The sequence below is a fragment of the Ochotona curzoniae genome, unplaced genomic scaffold (assembly GCF_017591425.1).
Source record: "Ochotona curzoniae isolate NIBS_2020 unplaced genomic scaffold, NIBS_Ocur_1.0 scaffold_4937, whole genome shotgun sequence".
Taxonomy (NCBI): Eukaryota; Metazoa; Chordata; class Mammalia; order Lagomorpha; family Ochotonidae; genus Ochotona; species Ochotona curzoniae.
In genome coordinates, this window is record NW_024467126.1 from 2,848,649 (window position 1) to 2,862,864 (window position 14,216).

General features: G+C 64.0%; 2 protein-coding genes across 3 annotated transcripts; both read left to right on the forward strand.

The window, feature by feature from the left end:
- Positions 1–1,133: 1,133 nt before the first annotated feature.
- ANKRD13D (ankyrin repeat domain 13D) lies at positions 1,134–7,172 on the forward strand. Its single transcript, XM_040970807.1, is given in 12 exon segments — positions 1,134–1,229; positions 1,541–1,676; positions 1,752–1,876; positions 2,202–2,247; positions 2,339–2,435; positions 4,304–4,535; positions 4,731–4,821; positions 4,936–5,026; positions 5,082–5,198; positions 5,906–6,006; positions 6,139–6,378; positions 6,736–7,172. Coding segments are annotated over 12 exon segments (1,803 nt in total). The 5' UTR covers positions 1,134–1,139.
- Positions 7,173–7,942: 770 nt separating this feature from the next.
- Positions 7,943–13,739, forward strand: SSH3 (slingshot protein phosphatase 3). 2 transcript variants are annotated; one of them, XM_040971047.1, is made up of 14 exons: positions 7,943–8,088; positions 8,502–8,539; positions 8,962–9,184; positions 9,650–9,768; positions 9,849–9,920; positions 10,090–10,155; positions 10,239–10,427; positions 10,504–10,597; positions 10,807–10,935; positions 11,028–11,074; positions 11,654–11,800; positions 11,941–12,141; positions 12,243–12,504; positions 13,099–13,739. In XM_040971047.1, the coding sequence occupies exons 1-14, from the start codon at positions 8,023–8,025 to the stop codon at positions 13,363–13,365; spliced, it is 1,920 nt and encodes a 639-aa protein (XP_040826981.1). In that variant the 5' UTR covers positions 7,943–8,022; the 3' UTR covers positions 13,366–13,739. The 2 variants fall into 2 exon arrangements, with proteins under 2 accessions (XP_040826981.1, XP_040826979.1); XM_040971045.1 differs by having other exon boundaries at positions 10,239–10,423; positions 10,473–10,597.
- The last annotated feature ends 477 nt before the right edge of the window (positions 13,740–14,216 follow it).

A 14,216-nucleotide genomic window follows, 5' to 3' on the forward strand; every position in this document is an offset into this window, starting at 1 on the left:
CCAGGGTGAAGCAGAGGGTATGGAACAGGGGAAGGCCAGTGGGCCTGAGGGAACCGGTGCTCAGCCAGGCAGAACCCCAGCAGGGACAGGGGCCCGTGGGAAAGGACTGAGAAGATGCCATGGGGTCATGGTCTGTGGGTTTGGGAGTGGCTGGGCGTGGGTCCCGTCCTGAGGGTGGGGGCAGGGAGCCTGGCTGAGGCAGGCGGAGGCCAGCTGAGCCTGTTGGATGCTCGGTCCCCAGGGTGGGAGTGCAAAGGGGTCCCACCAGGCAGAGGAGCCACCTGGCCCAAGGACTCCGATCCAAAGCCCCCTTCAAAGCTGCAACCAAGGGGTCGAGGGTCCAATGGTCAGCCCGCGCAGGGCCGCGGCAGCCACACACGCAGACTGGGGCCCCTGGGGATCGGAGCTAGCCTGCCTGCACCCTAGTTCCGGCGGCGTGGGCGGGGGCGGAGGTCCGATTTCGAAACTCTCCTTCCCCCTCCAGCGCTGGCCGCAAAGTGCAGCCTCTACAAGCAGCACAGCGGGCTCCAAGCCCCTGACCCAACGCCCCCATCACGGAACCCCGGGGAACTCTCCCCTCACTGCCAGCCCCTGCTCGCACGGGGGTCCTGGGAGCAGGTGCCGCACGCACCACCAGCCCGGAGGCCTCTGCGCCGGTTCATCGCAGCCCTCGGGCGGGGATGATGAGGCTGTCGGGGTACCAGCCGCCCCCAGACCCTCACAGGAAGGCACGGTCGGTGTTTGCGTAGGTCCAACTCAACCGCGGCAGCACCACCACCACAGTGCGCGCACGCGCACTCGTGCGCCCCGCCCCGTCCCCGAGCCCCCTCCTTCCCCTTCCGGACCCACAGGGAAAGCGGGGTGTCGGAGCCGGCCTGGGGCGCCCCCTGCAGGCCGCCCCCCGTGCAGACTCCGCTCGCCCGTGGCCCCCGGGCCCAGCATGGCCCAGCAGCGCCGCCTGGCCACGCCGGGCGCTCGCAGACCTGGGGACCGTTGCCAGGGCTGCAGGAGGCGAGGGGGCGCATGGCCCGGGCCCGGCGCAGCCGCTGCTGCTGCAGCCACCTCGGGAGGCACCGTGGCAGCCACCTCGGGGGGCACCGTGGGCATTGTTGGGGCACCGCCGCCAGGGGAGCTCCAGCATGGCCGGCCCGGGCAGCACCTTCCCACTGCACCGGCTCATCTGGGCGAATCGGCACCACGAACTGGAGGTGGCGCTGCACAGCTGCCAGGTGAGGTCCGCTGAGCACTGGGTCCCCACCCCCAAGGCTGTGGTCCTCCGTGCCCTCCCCTGCTCAGTTTGGGCACGTGCTTCTGGCACTCCAGCGCCGTCCCTGTCCCAACACAGTGCATTAAGTCCCCCACCGCGTGTCCGCCGCCAGCTGACAGCAAGTGCGCGAGTCCAAACCCTGTATATCCAGCACTCCTGTGCCCCCTACGCCCGTGCCACCTGTCTGGCCTGTCTGCCCTCCTCTTCCTCCTCGCCCACAGTGAGCTGTGGCCCGCCAGCCCTTGCTCTGACGTGCTTGCTGTCTGCCCCCAGCACAAGGCTGAGCAGAAAGACCCCCTGGGGTGCACACGCCTGGAGCTGGCCGTGTCCCTGGGGAACCTGGAACCCATCAGGATCCTGCTTTGGCACAATGCCAACATGGGCAAGGAGAGCTGGCAGGGCTGGGCAGGTGTGCCGGTGACATGTTTCCCCTTGGGGCTGGCTGGCTGGCAAGGTCCCCTTGGGCTAGCCTGGTGCCCCCCAGTCCTGCAGGAGGCCTTCAGCACAGGGGACCCAGAGATGGTGCAGCTGGAGCGGGACTTTCAGAGAGCCACGCGGAGGTTTGGGAGGTTAGCTGGCATTCTTGAATGCCTCAATAAACTCCACCAGGTATGGGGGAGGTGCAGGGGGGACCTGGTTCCCTCCCCCCAACACAGGTGCACCCTGTAGCACCTGCTCACCTGGCTTCCTTGCCTCTGCCAGCCTGCAGTGGGGCACACACACACACACGCAGCCGGGCTTGTGCGCTCACGTTTCCCTCGCACCGGCAGGTCTGCAGGGGGTCCTTGTGTGTCCCTCCCATACCAGGTTATAGCCAGGTCATGCCATACACCAGCCGTTTTAGGGTTCCGCCCAGCCCCACCCTCCTGGACTGGGTCTGGCTGGGGTGAGGACACAGCTGGGCAGACAACCACATTCCCTCTCTCCCTCTCAGGATCCTGATTTCTGTGTGGAGATGAAGTGGGAATTCACCAGCTGGGGTGAGACCAGTGTGCTCCCAGGGCCACAGGGGGTGGGGGCACTTGGAGGAGGACACCCTGATGACCCCCAGCACACACGCCCCCCACGCAGTGCTTCCGGTGCCCAGGATTTGCCCGAGTGCCGTGTGCCGTGTGTGGAAGCAGGGCAGGGCCTGTGAGTGGACACCGCTCTGCATCTCATGGCTGAGGTTTACCCGACTATTTATCTGTTGGAAAGGCAGATTTACAGAGAGGAGAGACAGAGAAGAAGATCTTCCGTCTGTTGTTTCACTCCCCAAGTGGCCGCAGCTGAGCTGATCAGGAGCTAGGCGCTCCATCCGGGTCTGCCATGTGGGTGCAGGGGCCCAGGGACTTGTACATCTGCTGCTTTCCCAGGCCCATTAGCAGGGAGCTGCACTGGAACAGCTGGGACAGGAATCAGCCCCGCAGGTGGAGGCTTAGCCCACAGCACCATGGTGCTGCCCCCCCCCAATCCATTTAAGTGAGTTTCAGTAGTTTTGATCTTGGTAGGAATTGATCCAGGTCATGTCAATGACCAGGTTTATGTGAAGTTCCTGGATCCTGGCTTCGGATCGGCATAGCATCGGCCGTTGCGGACACTTGGGGAGTGAATCATCGGACGGAAGGTCTTCCTCTCTGTCTCTCTTCCTCTCTGTGTATCTTGACTTTCCAATAAATAAATAAATCCTTAAAAAAAAAAAAAGCTTTCTTTGTTGGAAGAGCAGAATTCTATATATATTATGGAGAGATGATCTGCTTGTTAGCTAACTCCCCCAACAGCCAGCGCAGAGCCGATCCAAAGCCAGGAGCTTCTTTCGAGGCTCCGTGTGGGCGCCAGGGATCTAGGCCCTGGGGCCGACCTCTACTGCTTTCTCAGGCCGTAGGCAGGGAGCTGGATCAGAAGTGGAGCTGGCTGGAATTGAGCCATGCCCATATGGGAGACCGGCACTGCAGGTGGCAGTTGAAGTGGCCACACCGCAGCACCAGCCCTGAGATCTTCCTTCTCAGTATAAATGTCCCCTGGAACTCAGCCTTCGCCGTGTCCTGTAAATCCCGGCGTGCTGTGTCTTCAGGTGCAGGCTCCTGCTGGCTTCTGCTCTGATGGGCTTTCTAGAGTCTCTGGCTAGTATCTGGGTGTCCATGGATCCCTTTCACAGAGTTGTGAATTTTCATTTTGTTTCTCTTGCTCCTCGTGGTTGGAGAGCACTGCATGCCAGGCACCTGTGCCTTTCTCATGGAGGAGGTTCCTTTGGCGTCCCGCACAGGCAGTGGAGGGGAGTGTGTCCCCTTGTTGGGTGGAGTGTTCGAGGCCTGGGTGTGGACTGCAGTCAGCTGCTGGCCATGCTGGTGGCCCACCTCTCTGTCGGGCCACTGTCACCTCTTGCTCTGTGTGTGGTCCTGCAGCTGTTTAGGAAGCCAGCAGATTTGCATACCTGCATTCATGATTTTTTACTGTGGGAAATTTCAAGTATTTATGAAAGAACACATACTGACATATCATCAACGTCAACATTTATGGATGTCTCAGCTGGGACCCCAGGGACCGCTGTCCTTCCCTTCCCCCACCCCCTGATGTTGCATCTCCACGGGGAAGCCTTCTACAGGTGCCTCCGGCAGAGACACGCTTCCTTTTCTTAATTTGGAAACTTTTTTCCAAGCCAGATTTGTAAGAGAGAAAGGAGGACATGCTGTTTGCTGGTCACCCTCCAAGGGCTGCAACGCCCAGAGCTGGGCTAGGTGTGACTCCCCTGGGGTCATTTCATTGATTTTCATGTGGGCAGGGACCCAGGGACTTGAGCCACTGTCTGTGGCCTTCCCCAGTGCATTAGCGGGGAGCTGCACCCTAGCAACGGCTCCCAGATAGACCCTGCCTTTGAATTTTTTTTTTTTTTTTGAGTGGCCCCAATAGCTGGAGCTGAGCCAATCTGAAGCCAGGAGTCAGGAGCTGCTTCCAGCTTGTCCAGGTGTCCAGGTACCATTTTAGCCCAGAGAGTCCTGGAGTTGGGCAGCAAGGACAGGCGGGAGGGACGGGGTGGGGCCGGGCTATGGAAAACAGGTGTTCACGCCATGCCCCCCACCTTGTCCTGGTCTGTTTCAAAAACAAGTGCTGTATCTGGGGGTGACGGTCAAAGATGGAGAGTGTCAGCGGCTATGAGACTAAGACAGGCAGGAGAGGGGGCGGGGAGAGGGTGGAGGTACATGAGGGTTGGCAAGGTGCAGGTGCTTGGCTCCGTCCCTCCGCATCATGCCGGAATGGAGAGGGGGAGCCGGGGCAGCCCTTGGCCTCTGTCACCCTGGGAAGGCCTAGGACTCAACTTTTGGCCCCACCCTGAGCTGCTGCTTGCCCAGGGTCAGCCCTTCATGACCCCCTTCCCTGGGGGGCAAATCTTGTCTGTCCCTGGGGATGAGAAGGTCCTGCTGCAGAGCTCATGTGTGGGGAGCACGCTGTGGCTGCCAGCTCCCCGTGTTGCCCCCGCTCCCAGGTCTACAGTGCTACCAACGTGAAGCTGGTGACACGCACGTGCACAGAGCACCTGTCGGATCAGGACAAGTTGAGAAGCAAAGGTAAGCGCAAGTACACTGCCTGCCGCCTGGTCGGCCCCTGCCCCGGCTGGGGTGTTGGATTCCGCTGTTCTCATCTGCCCCCCAGGGCCAGGGCTGCCTGGGGACAGCGACCTCTGTCATGGGCTCCACTTCAGCCCTTCCTGCAGATGGCTCAGCAACACTCCTCACGCCCTGGGGTGAGCCAGGCGGCGCCAGGGCTGGCAGGGTGCCGGATGTACGTCGTGGGTGCTGCGTGCCACCCTGGGACCCCCCAGGTGTCCCTCCAGTAGGGCCGCCAGCCCAACCAAGCCCACAGGCATTTCCCCCAAGGACTACTTGGACCCCAGCTTCAGCCCGCAGTCCCAGAACATTGGCTACCCCACTGAGATGTCCAGCAGAGGGCAGAGGTGAGGCCTGACAACTGCCTCCACTACTACCAGTCCAGTTGGGCCTGCACCCAGGTAGCAAGGGCCCTTTTCATGCACCCCACTTCTCCCTGGACTGGTTGGTCCACAGCCTAGCCTGGCCGGTAAACCAGTGTCACTTTGATGAGCGGGTGTCTGGCTGGCTGCAGGGCGGCACTGCCCATGTGGGGTTGTAATTCTGACTGCTGAGCACCTGGGGTGGGGGCATGCAACGCCCTCCCCACCACAAGGCAAAGCTCATTTCCCTCTCTGTGGAACAAGAAGTCACACACTTGCCCGCCACCCCCACAAGTTCCTAGTGCGTGGGTGTCAGCGTCTACAGTGGACAGGCGCTCTCCTGGCCAGCTCACGTGGCTACCCCGTGCTGCGGCCAGGATTCTGGCCCCGGCAGTGCCCGTGACAGTGAACATGGGGCAGAGCATGAGGCGCCAGGCCAAGGAGGGAGCTGGAGAGGGGGTCTGGGAAGGGGCCCAGTGAGAAACCTCAGCTTGGGTCCCGACTTCCTCTTCCAGACCAAATGAACGCCCCAGACCCCCCCCCAAGCAGTCAGGGCCGGGGGTGTGGGGCAAGTGAGTGGAGAACGGGGAGGAAGGTACAAATGTGGGCAGGTGAGCCTAGGTGGCTACAGCGACCCCTCATGGAGGCGGGCAGCCAGCAGCCCCTGACCCCGTGCTGTGGTTGCGGGGCAGGTTCTGGGCGATGCTATGGCTGAGCGAGGAGCACTCACTATCCCTGGGTGGCCAGGTCACACCCCTCGTTGACCTCATGCCGGGCTTTCACGTCAAGATTGGTGAGTAGGCAGGGCAGGGTGGGGGCCCCTGAGGTCCACCCGGCTGCAAGCGGTCAGCCCTGGCCATTTTCTGTTGCATGTGCTCAATGCCCACGTCACCTTCTGTAACTCCATGTGGACGCCGGCCTCCAGCCCACCCACAGCAGGTGCAGGTACTGCAGGGAGGCCAAGCGGGGCCGTGCAGCTGTGGCCCCCTCCTGTGCGCCCTGAAGCGGAGTGGGAGTGTCCCCACTTCCCATGCTGTCCACGCAGGGAGTCCTTTCCCGTGTGAGGTGGACCCCGCCGTGCCTGAGGTACCTGTGGGGTACAGCGTGCTGGGCACGGATCGGAGTGAGCCCCTGTGTGACGAGGACAGCGAGCTGCTGCACAGAGGCCGAGCAGCTGGGCTGTGGCAGGGGCAGGGGAGGGCAGGTGGCAGGGTGACGGGTGACTGCTGCAGCCGTGCCTGCCTGGCAGGACCCAGGGGACCATCTGGGCTCTGCTGCCACTCCAGGTGACTGTCTGGGAAGCGCTGAGCAACACAGGGCAGGACGCCCAGCCCCTGCTCCAGGCTGAGGCTACGAGGAACAGCTGGAGCAGTGAGGCCTTCTCAGGACCCACGGGACCTCTGCAGTCACCTACTGTTCCATGACCCATGGGGACCCTGCCTTAAGCCAACACATGGCCCTGTGTGACACAGTAGGTCGCTGGGAGGTGCCAGCTCCAGGAGCAGGTCAACTCTCTCCCAAGGCCACTACCAAGGCTGGCCTGAGGGCCAGACCCTCCTGTCTCTTCTGGCCCTCCATCCTCCACCAACACGTGCCCATCACCCCTCGGCTTCCTTTGCCCACCCACCCAGCCACCACCTTATCCTTGTGCCCTACCTGTCACCTCGGCTTGATAGGACACTCCAGGAAAGCCTGCAGCTGTCCACCGGGCCCAGGGAACCTGCATTCCCCCCAGAAGACACCCCGACCCTGGCCCTGGCCCCTCCGACCTTTGAGGAGCAGCTTTGCCTGGCCCTGGAGCTGTCCGTTCAGGAGCAGGAGGACCTGCCCGTTCAGGAGCAGGAGGACCTGCTGGGGGGCAGCAGCTGTGGCTCACCAAGCACTGAGCTCAGGCCCGGATCCCTAGAGATGCGTTGGGGCGCCTGTTCCTGCCTGATATTTCAGACTGTTTATTTGTAAACTGCTGTTGCAATGGCAGCAGCGTTGGGAGACTGGAGCCCTGTGGGCGGGCAGCGAGCAGAGACAGAAAGACTGCTGGCGGTGGGCTGCAGCAGGGGCGGGAATGGGCAGACCTGCCGGGCCTTGAGCTCCCACACACCCGCTTCCGAGAGCTGACCTAGGGAGCCGCTGTTCCCCCGACCGCGTCGCACCCCGCTGCAGACACAGCTTTTCTCCCCAGGCACCCAGCAAGGGGAGAGGCTGGGCCTCGGGACTCAACTCCATCCAGCAGCCCTCCCTCCCCTGTCTCCCACTGTGTAGGGCGGAGCGGGCGGGGGAGGAGGCGGTCAGCCGTGCCCCGCTCACCTCCAAGGTGGGCCTGAGATTCCCTTGGGAATTTTGGGAATTTCAAGGGTCGTTTCCGCGTCTTGGGAGATTTCCTCTAAAGCTTCCTGATTGATCGGTGCAGGCTGGAAAATCCACAGCCCGCAGCAAGGAGGCGTCGGTTTGGGGACCCCCTACCGATTGCGGGGCGCACCTCTGCCGAGTGTTAGCTGGGCAGGGGCTAGGAACAGCTCGGCGATCCGGGCGGCGCGGGGAGGCGAGGACACCTCCTGGCTCCTGGGTGCGAGGTCCGGCTCCACACCTGCGCCCCGCCTCCGTGACGCCCCGCCCCCCGGCGGGGAGGGGCCGCGGCCCAACTGGCCGCTCGGCAGGCCGGGCTGGGCGCGAGTCTGGCCCTTTAAGGGCCGCCCTCGAGGAGGTGCCAGGTCCTGTGGCTCCGGTCTGGGCTTCCTGGTCCTGCGGGCTAGGAACTGTGCGTGGGACCGTGGGGAGAGGCCGTGTCCGGTGGCCGCCCCGGGCTGGCCCCATGGCCCTGGTCACTGTGAGCCGCTCGCCTCCGGCCAGCGGCCACTCCACACCCGTAGGGCCCACGGTGAGTCTGCTCCGCTGTGAACCTGCCCACGCAGTTGGCTGCCAGCTGGGCCTGGGCGTGGGGAAACTCATGCTGCCCACGGACGGCCTCCCCAGGAGCCTGGGGTGTGCAGAGTCGGGGGGCTTCAAAGCTCAAGCCGGAGGGGAGTGGGGGGATTGTAGAGGCAGAAGGAGCTCCACCCCGTGGCGGGCAGCCAGCCTGGGCAGGGAGGCCCGGAGCTGGGCTCACCCGACCCGCACTGGCCAGGCGCTGGCGCTCACAGGGCCTGGAGGGGAGAGAGCAGGGGTGGCAGGGAGGGAGCTGGGGTCTGACGCCCTGCTTGGAAGAGCAGGACCATCCCACCCAGCAGTCCTGGCAGGAGAGAGGAGGGCCCCTGCCCACTCCTTGCCCCCATGGGGTTACTTTCTTCACAGGACCAGCCCATCAAGCAGAGGAGCCGGCTCCAGCGCAGGTGAGCCAGCACCTTGTGCCCACACAGAAACCTCCACTCGCGTCCAGCCCTGGGCCTGGCACTGCCCTCCTGGACTCCCAGGGCCCCGGACGGAAGCCTCTGCCGGAGGAGTGTCAGCTGGGCTGGTGGGCCTGGCGGGCTTGCGGTGGAACCGGCCCGGCCACCTCCCTGAGCTCACACCTGTCTCCTTCCTTACGTGTGCTCTTTGACCCACTGGGCCTGGACCAGGAAGGCAGGCAGGGCAGGCAGGGCCAGTGGACTCCTGCCCCCAGCCCAATGTGTGGCTCGTCCCAAGGGGGCAAGTGTTGGGGGGGGGTGTGGCCGCCCCTCCTCCCTCCCTCAGCTTGAGCTTGAGCCCAGGTGTTCCTACCCACCCCCTTTCTAACGACCCCTCCCCCACCATGGACCACCCCCTCTGCCAGGCAGAGCTTCGCTGTACTGCGTGGGGCCGTCCTGGGACTGCAAGACGACGATGACGGAGACCATGACAAGGATGCCACCGAGGAGGCCAGCATGGAGCTGGAGCCGGGCGAGGAGCAGCCCGTTGCAGACCAGACGGACGGGCAGGGGTCCCAGAAGCAGGGGCCGAGCCAGCACCTGCACCACATGGTGGAGCTGCTGAGGCCTCAGGATGACATCCGCCTGGTGAGGGGCCCCTTCCCACCGCGCAGCCTGTTCTCTGCCCACCGGGACTCTGGAGGCCCCAGTGATGCTGTATGCTGGGGCCAGTGGGGCCAGGCTAGGGCCAGGAGCTGGGCACGGCAGCTGGGGGCAGGGGCTCAGAGTTGACTCTGTACCCCTGTGGACAGGAACAGGGACTCGCATTCCCAGAGGGGTGGGTTCTGAGTGGGGAGCTGCTGCCCTGTGGCAACGTGTGCATGGGGGGACTACCCAGCAAGTGTACCTGGGATACATGCCCCCACCTCTGGGCCCTCCACCTCCCCACCCCTGCTTCTCACAGGCTCTCCTCAGGGCCTCAGAAGCATTTTTGCAGGACCATTCAGTCCTAGAGTTGAGAACCACTGGATTGTTGTCGCTGATCTGGGAGGTGGGAGACTGGGGAGAAACAGGGAGCAGGGATGCCCACCAGCCATGCCCGGTCTTTCCCAGGCGGCACAGCTGGAGGCAGCCCGGCCCCCGCGGCTGCGCTACCTGCTGGTGGTTTCCACGCGGGAACCTTCGAGCCAGGATGAGACGGTCCTCCTGGGGGTGGATTTCCCAGACAACAGGTGGGAGCAGAGGAGGAGGGGGGCGGGGGGCAGGCACGTGAGGGGCCTAGGGGCCACAGCTCTCCCTCTGTCCCCGCCAGCTCCTCCAGCTGTACCCTCGGCCTGGTCTTGCCCCTCTGGAGTGACACCCAGGTGTACCTAGATGGAGATGGGTAAGATGTGGCACCTGGAGAGAGGGCACCTGGGAAGAGGCCAGGTGCCTGGGGCCTCCTCTTGCTTCTCCCTGCCTCCGTCTGCTGGCCCAGCCACCTGGTCTGGCCCTGGGTAGACTCTGGGTGACGCATGTAGAGCTTGTCCCACCCCCCACCTGGTCTCCTGCAGGGGCTTCAGCGTGACGTCCAGGGGGAAGAGCCACATCTTCAAGCCCATTTCCGTCCAGACCATGTGGTGAGGGCTGGGTGTCGCCTTGGGAGAAGCCTGCAGGCTTCCCAGTGAGGACAGCAATGACCATGCTGTCCCTCTCCTGCCAGGGCCACATTGCAGGTGTTGCACCAAGCCTGTGAGGCAGCACTGGGTGGCGGCCTGGTACCTGGGGGCAGCGCCCTTGCCTGGGCCACTCACTATCAAGAGAGACTCAACTCTGACCAGAACAGCATCAATGAGTGGATGACCATGGCCGACCTGGAGTCTCTACGGCCTGCCAGCGCCGAGCCCGGCCGGTCAGTGGGCAAGGCCTTGGCGGGGGGTGCAGTGAGGAGGGGGAGGGCAGTCCTTGACTGGGGGCTGTGCTCCCAGACCCTCTGAACAGGAGCAGATGGAGCAGGCCATCCGGGCAGAGCTGCGGGAGGTGCTAGCCACCTGTGACCTGGAGAGCATCACTTCCAAGGAGGTGAGCAGGAGGCCAGGGTATACGGACTTGGCGCTGGGAGCTGAGCGCTGGCCTCTCCTGGGAAACCCTGCCACCTTGCTTTCCCATTCCCAGATGCCCTGGTGGGGACTGTGCTCCTTGGGAGGCCCCAGAGGGACAGGGCGGGGCAGAAGCGGGGGAGTGTCAGGAGACCCACCAAGCCTGCGCTCCCCGCTGGCTCCCCACTGCAGATCCGCCAGGCCCTGGAGCTACGCCTGGGCCGGCCTCTGGAGCAGTACCGAGACTTCATCGACAACCAGACGCTGCTGCTCATGGCCCAGCAGGACAAGGCCTCTCGCATCTTCCCCCACCTCTACCTGGTGAGCTGCCCACTGCGGGCCGGGGCAGGGTGGGGAAGCAGGCAGCTGGCCCTGGGCTGCAGGGCGTGGACACGCATCCCTGGCTCCCACAGGGCTCCGAGTGGAATGCCGCGAACCTGGAGGAGCTGCAGAGGAACAGGTAGCACTACTGTGGTGAGCCCTCTCACACGCGCCCACCCCCACCCCACCTGCCCCATCACAGGCAGCCCGGGGAGCACCAGAAGCCTCCAGATCTTCCCTCAGTAGCTGCTGGCCCCTGTGCAAGCTGTCCTGCCAGGTCACGCTGGCAACCTGCTGCCTGGCAGGCCAGCCCTGGCCCGGCCTCTGCGCCCATAATGGACAGCAGGTGCAGAAATGAGGGTTGGTGAGGGGAGCAGCGTCTGTCACTGGGGCGGCCTTTGCCTCCATGGCTGACCCTGTCCCCATAGGGAGAGTTAGTTACGCTTCTCCTAGTGGGTGCCCGGCCCCGTAACCCCACCGTAACCCCACTGCGGAGCTGCCATTCTCAGCTGAGCCAGAGTGCAGCTCTCTCGCTCACTTCCGGGAAAACGGAAGGGGACCTTTGCTGTCCATACGAGGTTGGCGTCAAGCCCAGCAAATCATGGTCCCCTCCCCCCGGCCCATCCCACCTCTCCCCCTGGCTGGCTCAGCTATCCCATCTGACTCTCACGGAACCCGGGCCATGCCCGCTGCCATGGCCTCGGGCCCTCTGGTTTAGGGTCAGCCACATCTTGAACATGGCCCGGGAGATTGACAACTTCTACCCCGATCGCTTCACCTACCACAACGTGCGCCTGTGGGACGAGGAGACGGCCGAGCTGCTCCCGCACTGGAAGGAGACACACCGCTTCATCGAAGCGGCGAGGTCAGGCCCCTGCTGGCCCCCGGCTGCCCCTCAGCCCACCTGCGTGGCACCCGGCTGTCCGTCCTCCCTTTCTTCCACTCCATCTGGCCCTGCCAGTTCGGGACGAGGGGGGACGCTGCTGCTATTTCCTGCTCCCATAGGGCCCAAGGCACATGTGTCCTTGTCCACTGTAAGATGGGTGTCAGCCGCTCGGGTGCCACTGTGGTGGCCTACGCCATGAAGCAGTATGGCTGGAGTTTGGAGCAGGCCCTGCGACACGTGCAGGAGCTGCGTCCCGTCGTGCGCCCCAACCCCGGCTTCCTGCGCCAGCTGCATACCTACCAGGGCATCCTGACAGCCAGGTGGGAGAGGAGGCCGTGGGGTGTGGGGACGCATGGGCGGGGTACGGACCTTAGTGGTGGCTACTAGGTCACACAGGCCTGACTCAGCTGTTGCCTCGCAGCCGGCAGAGCCACCTCTGGGAGCAGAAGGCGGGGGGCACCTCCCCAGAGGAGCCCCTGGCCCCTGAAGTGTCCACGCCATCACCACCTCTCCCGCCAGAGCCAGGAGGTGGTGGGGAGGTGCCAGATTCGGAATCGGATGAGAAGCAGACAGCACCCAAGTGCGAGCCTGGACCACGGCCCCGGATCAACCTCCGCGGGGTCATGCGCTCCATCAGCCTGCTGGAGCCAGAGGGCGTGTCCGGGAATAGCGACCTGCCGGAGGTGAGTCCGCGGCTGTGTGGTCATGGGCACCAGGAAGAGGGGAGATGAGGAAAGACAACCTGGAGCAGCAAGCAGCCCCCCAGATGCGTCCTGTGCCCGTTTCACTGTCCCCCTTTTTGAGCCTCCCTGGAGACAGGGACCTCATCGTGGGCATCGCCCCATTACCCTGCAGAGCAGCAAGGGCAGGTGAGGGCACTGGAGCATGGGGCAAGCAGCAGCCACACCCCTCCACTCCGGCCAATAACCTGCTCTCCTAGGAGTGGGGCGGCCACCTCTGCAGGGACCCTGCCAAGCCAGCGAGGGTATGTGGTAGCCATGGGCGCACACAGACAGCCAAGCCCCCATGTGCCACCCAGCACCGCACTGTACTGGCTGGCACCTGTGGCTCGCTGAGCTGACCAGGCAGAGCAGGGGACAGGGAGGAGCAGAGGCTGGGAACGGCAGGTGAGGGGCGTTCGGAGCACCCCAGGCTGGGGGTTGTCCTCCCTTTGCGTATTCACTCTGCAAACACTCCTCTCTCCTTCCCTTGTCCTGGCCGCATGCCGACCGCCCCTGCCTGGAGAACTCTTCTCCCTCACCTTTTCATGTGCCTAGGTTTTTTCCACCCACGAGTCTTCAGACGAAGAGCCCCCGCAGCCCTCGAGGGCCAAAGGAGTCAGACGGACCCCCCAGAGGCCGTGGCCTGCCCTCAAGTCCCGCCAGTCAGTGGTCGCCCTGCAGAGTGCTGCCCTGGTGGCTGCCCGGACCCAGGCCTTCAAGGAGCAGGGCCAGGGCGAGGCCAGCCCATCTCTTGCACCCAGACCGCGGAAGGTGGTAAGGCAGGCCAGCGTGGATGACAGCAGAGGGGAGAGCGAGAGCTAAGCCACGGCTCGGGCGCCCTTGGCCCTGGCAGCCACTTCCTCCAGCGGGTCCTCGACCTGGCACTGTAGCCTCGCCTCCTGCAGCCATAAGGGACTACGTGGTCATGCCCTCAGCCCCAGCCCTCACTCACCAACAGCCGCCAATCAAAGGGCTCGCAGGTGCTCAGCTTGCCGCGTTCACCAGCCGCAGAACCGGCCCCCTCACGCCCCGGCCCCAGGTGGCTCCGCAGGGACTGGCCAGCGCCCACCTCTCCTAGCAGCAGCCAAGCTCTGGGTCACAGGGCACCCGCAAAGGGTCTGCTTGGCCTCCTTGGTCACTGGACAGTCTTTTTGTCTTCATGGCTTTGTACTGGGAAATACACATTTTTACACTAAGCGACTCCCAGTCTGACTCCCTGGATGGAGACCCTCCCATACCTGTGTCAGGCGTCTCTGATGGAACCTTTTGCGGAGCGCCATGGGCGGGAGAAGCGGGAAGGGCAGAGGGCCAGCCCGGTGCTATCCTCGTGGCCAGGCCCCCTGCCTGCTGGCCCCCACCTCTCCCAGGCTGGCAGGGAGCCAGCATGCCGGGCAGCAGGCCCTGGCAGGGCTGCGGTGGCCGAAGGGAATGGAAGCCGCTGCCGCCTATCTGGGCAAGACCGAACCTGCCCCCACGTTGGGAGTGTGTGGTGGCTGGTGGCACTGGTGCCCCTGCCAGTTTAGGGGCCTTGGAAGCACCTCCTCTGGGCTCAATGCAGAGAGCCTGGCTTTGTGAGGTGCCCATCTGCCCAACACAGCATCCATCAACTCGAGTCAGTGGTCCCAACATAGACATGTATATAAAACTGCCTCTGGAAGGAAAAAAAAATCATA

What these genes read in the sequence shown, in the direction of transcription:
- SSH3 (XM_040971045.1), top strand. Translation starts at nt 8,023, where the DNA reads ATGGCCCTGGTCACTGTGAGCCGCTCGCCTCCGGCCAGCGGCCACTCC. An exon ending in CCACACCCGTAGGGCCCACG is followed by an intron (nt 8,089 to 8,501) that starts GTGAGTCTGCTC and finishes CTTTCTTCACAG; the next exon opens with GACCAGCCCATCAAGCAGAG. An exon ending in GCCTGCCAGCGCCGAGCCCG is followed by an intron (nt 10,424 to 10,472) that starts GCCGGTCAGTGG and finishes GAGGAGGGGGAG; the next exon opens with GGCAGTCCTTGACTGGGGGC.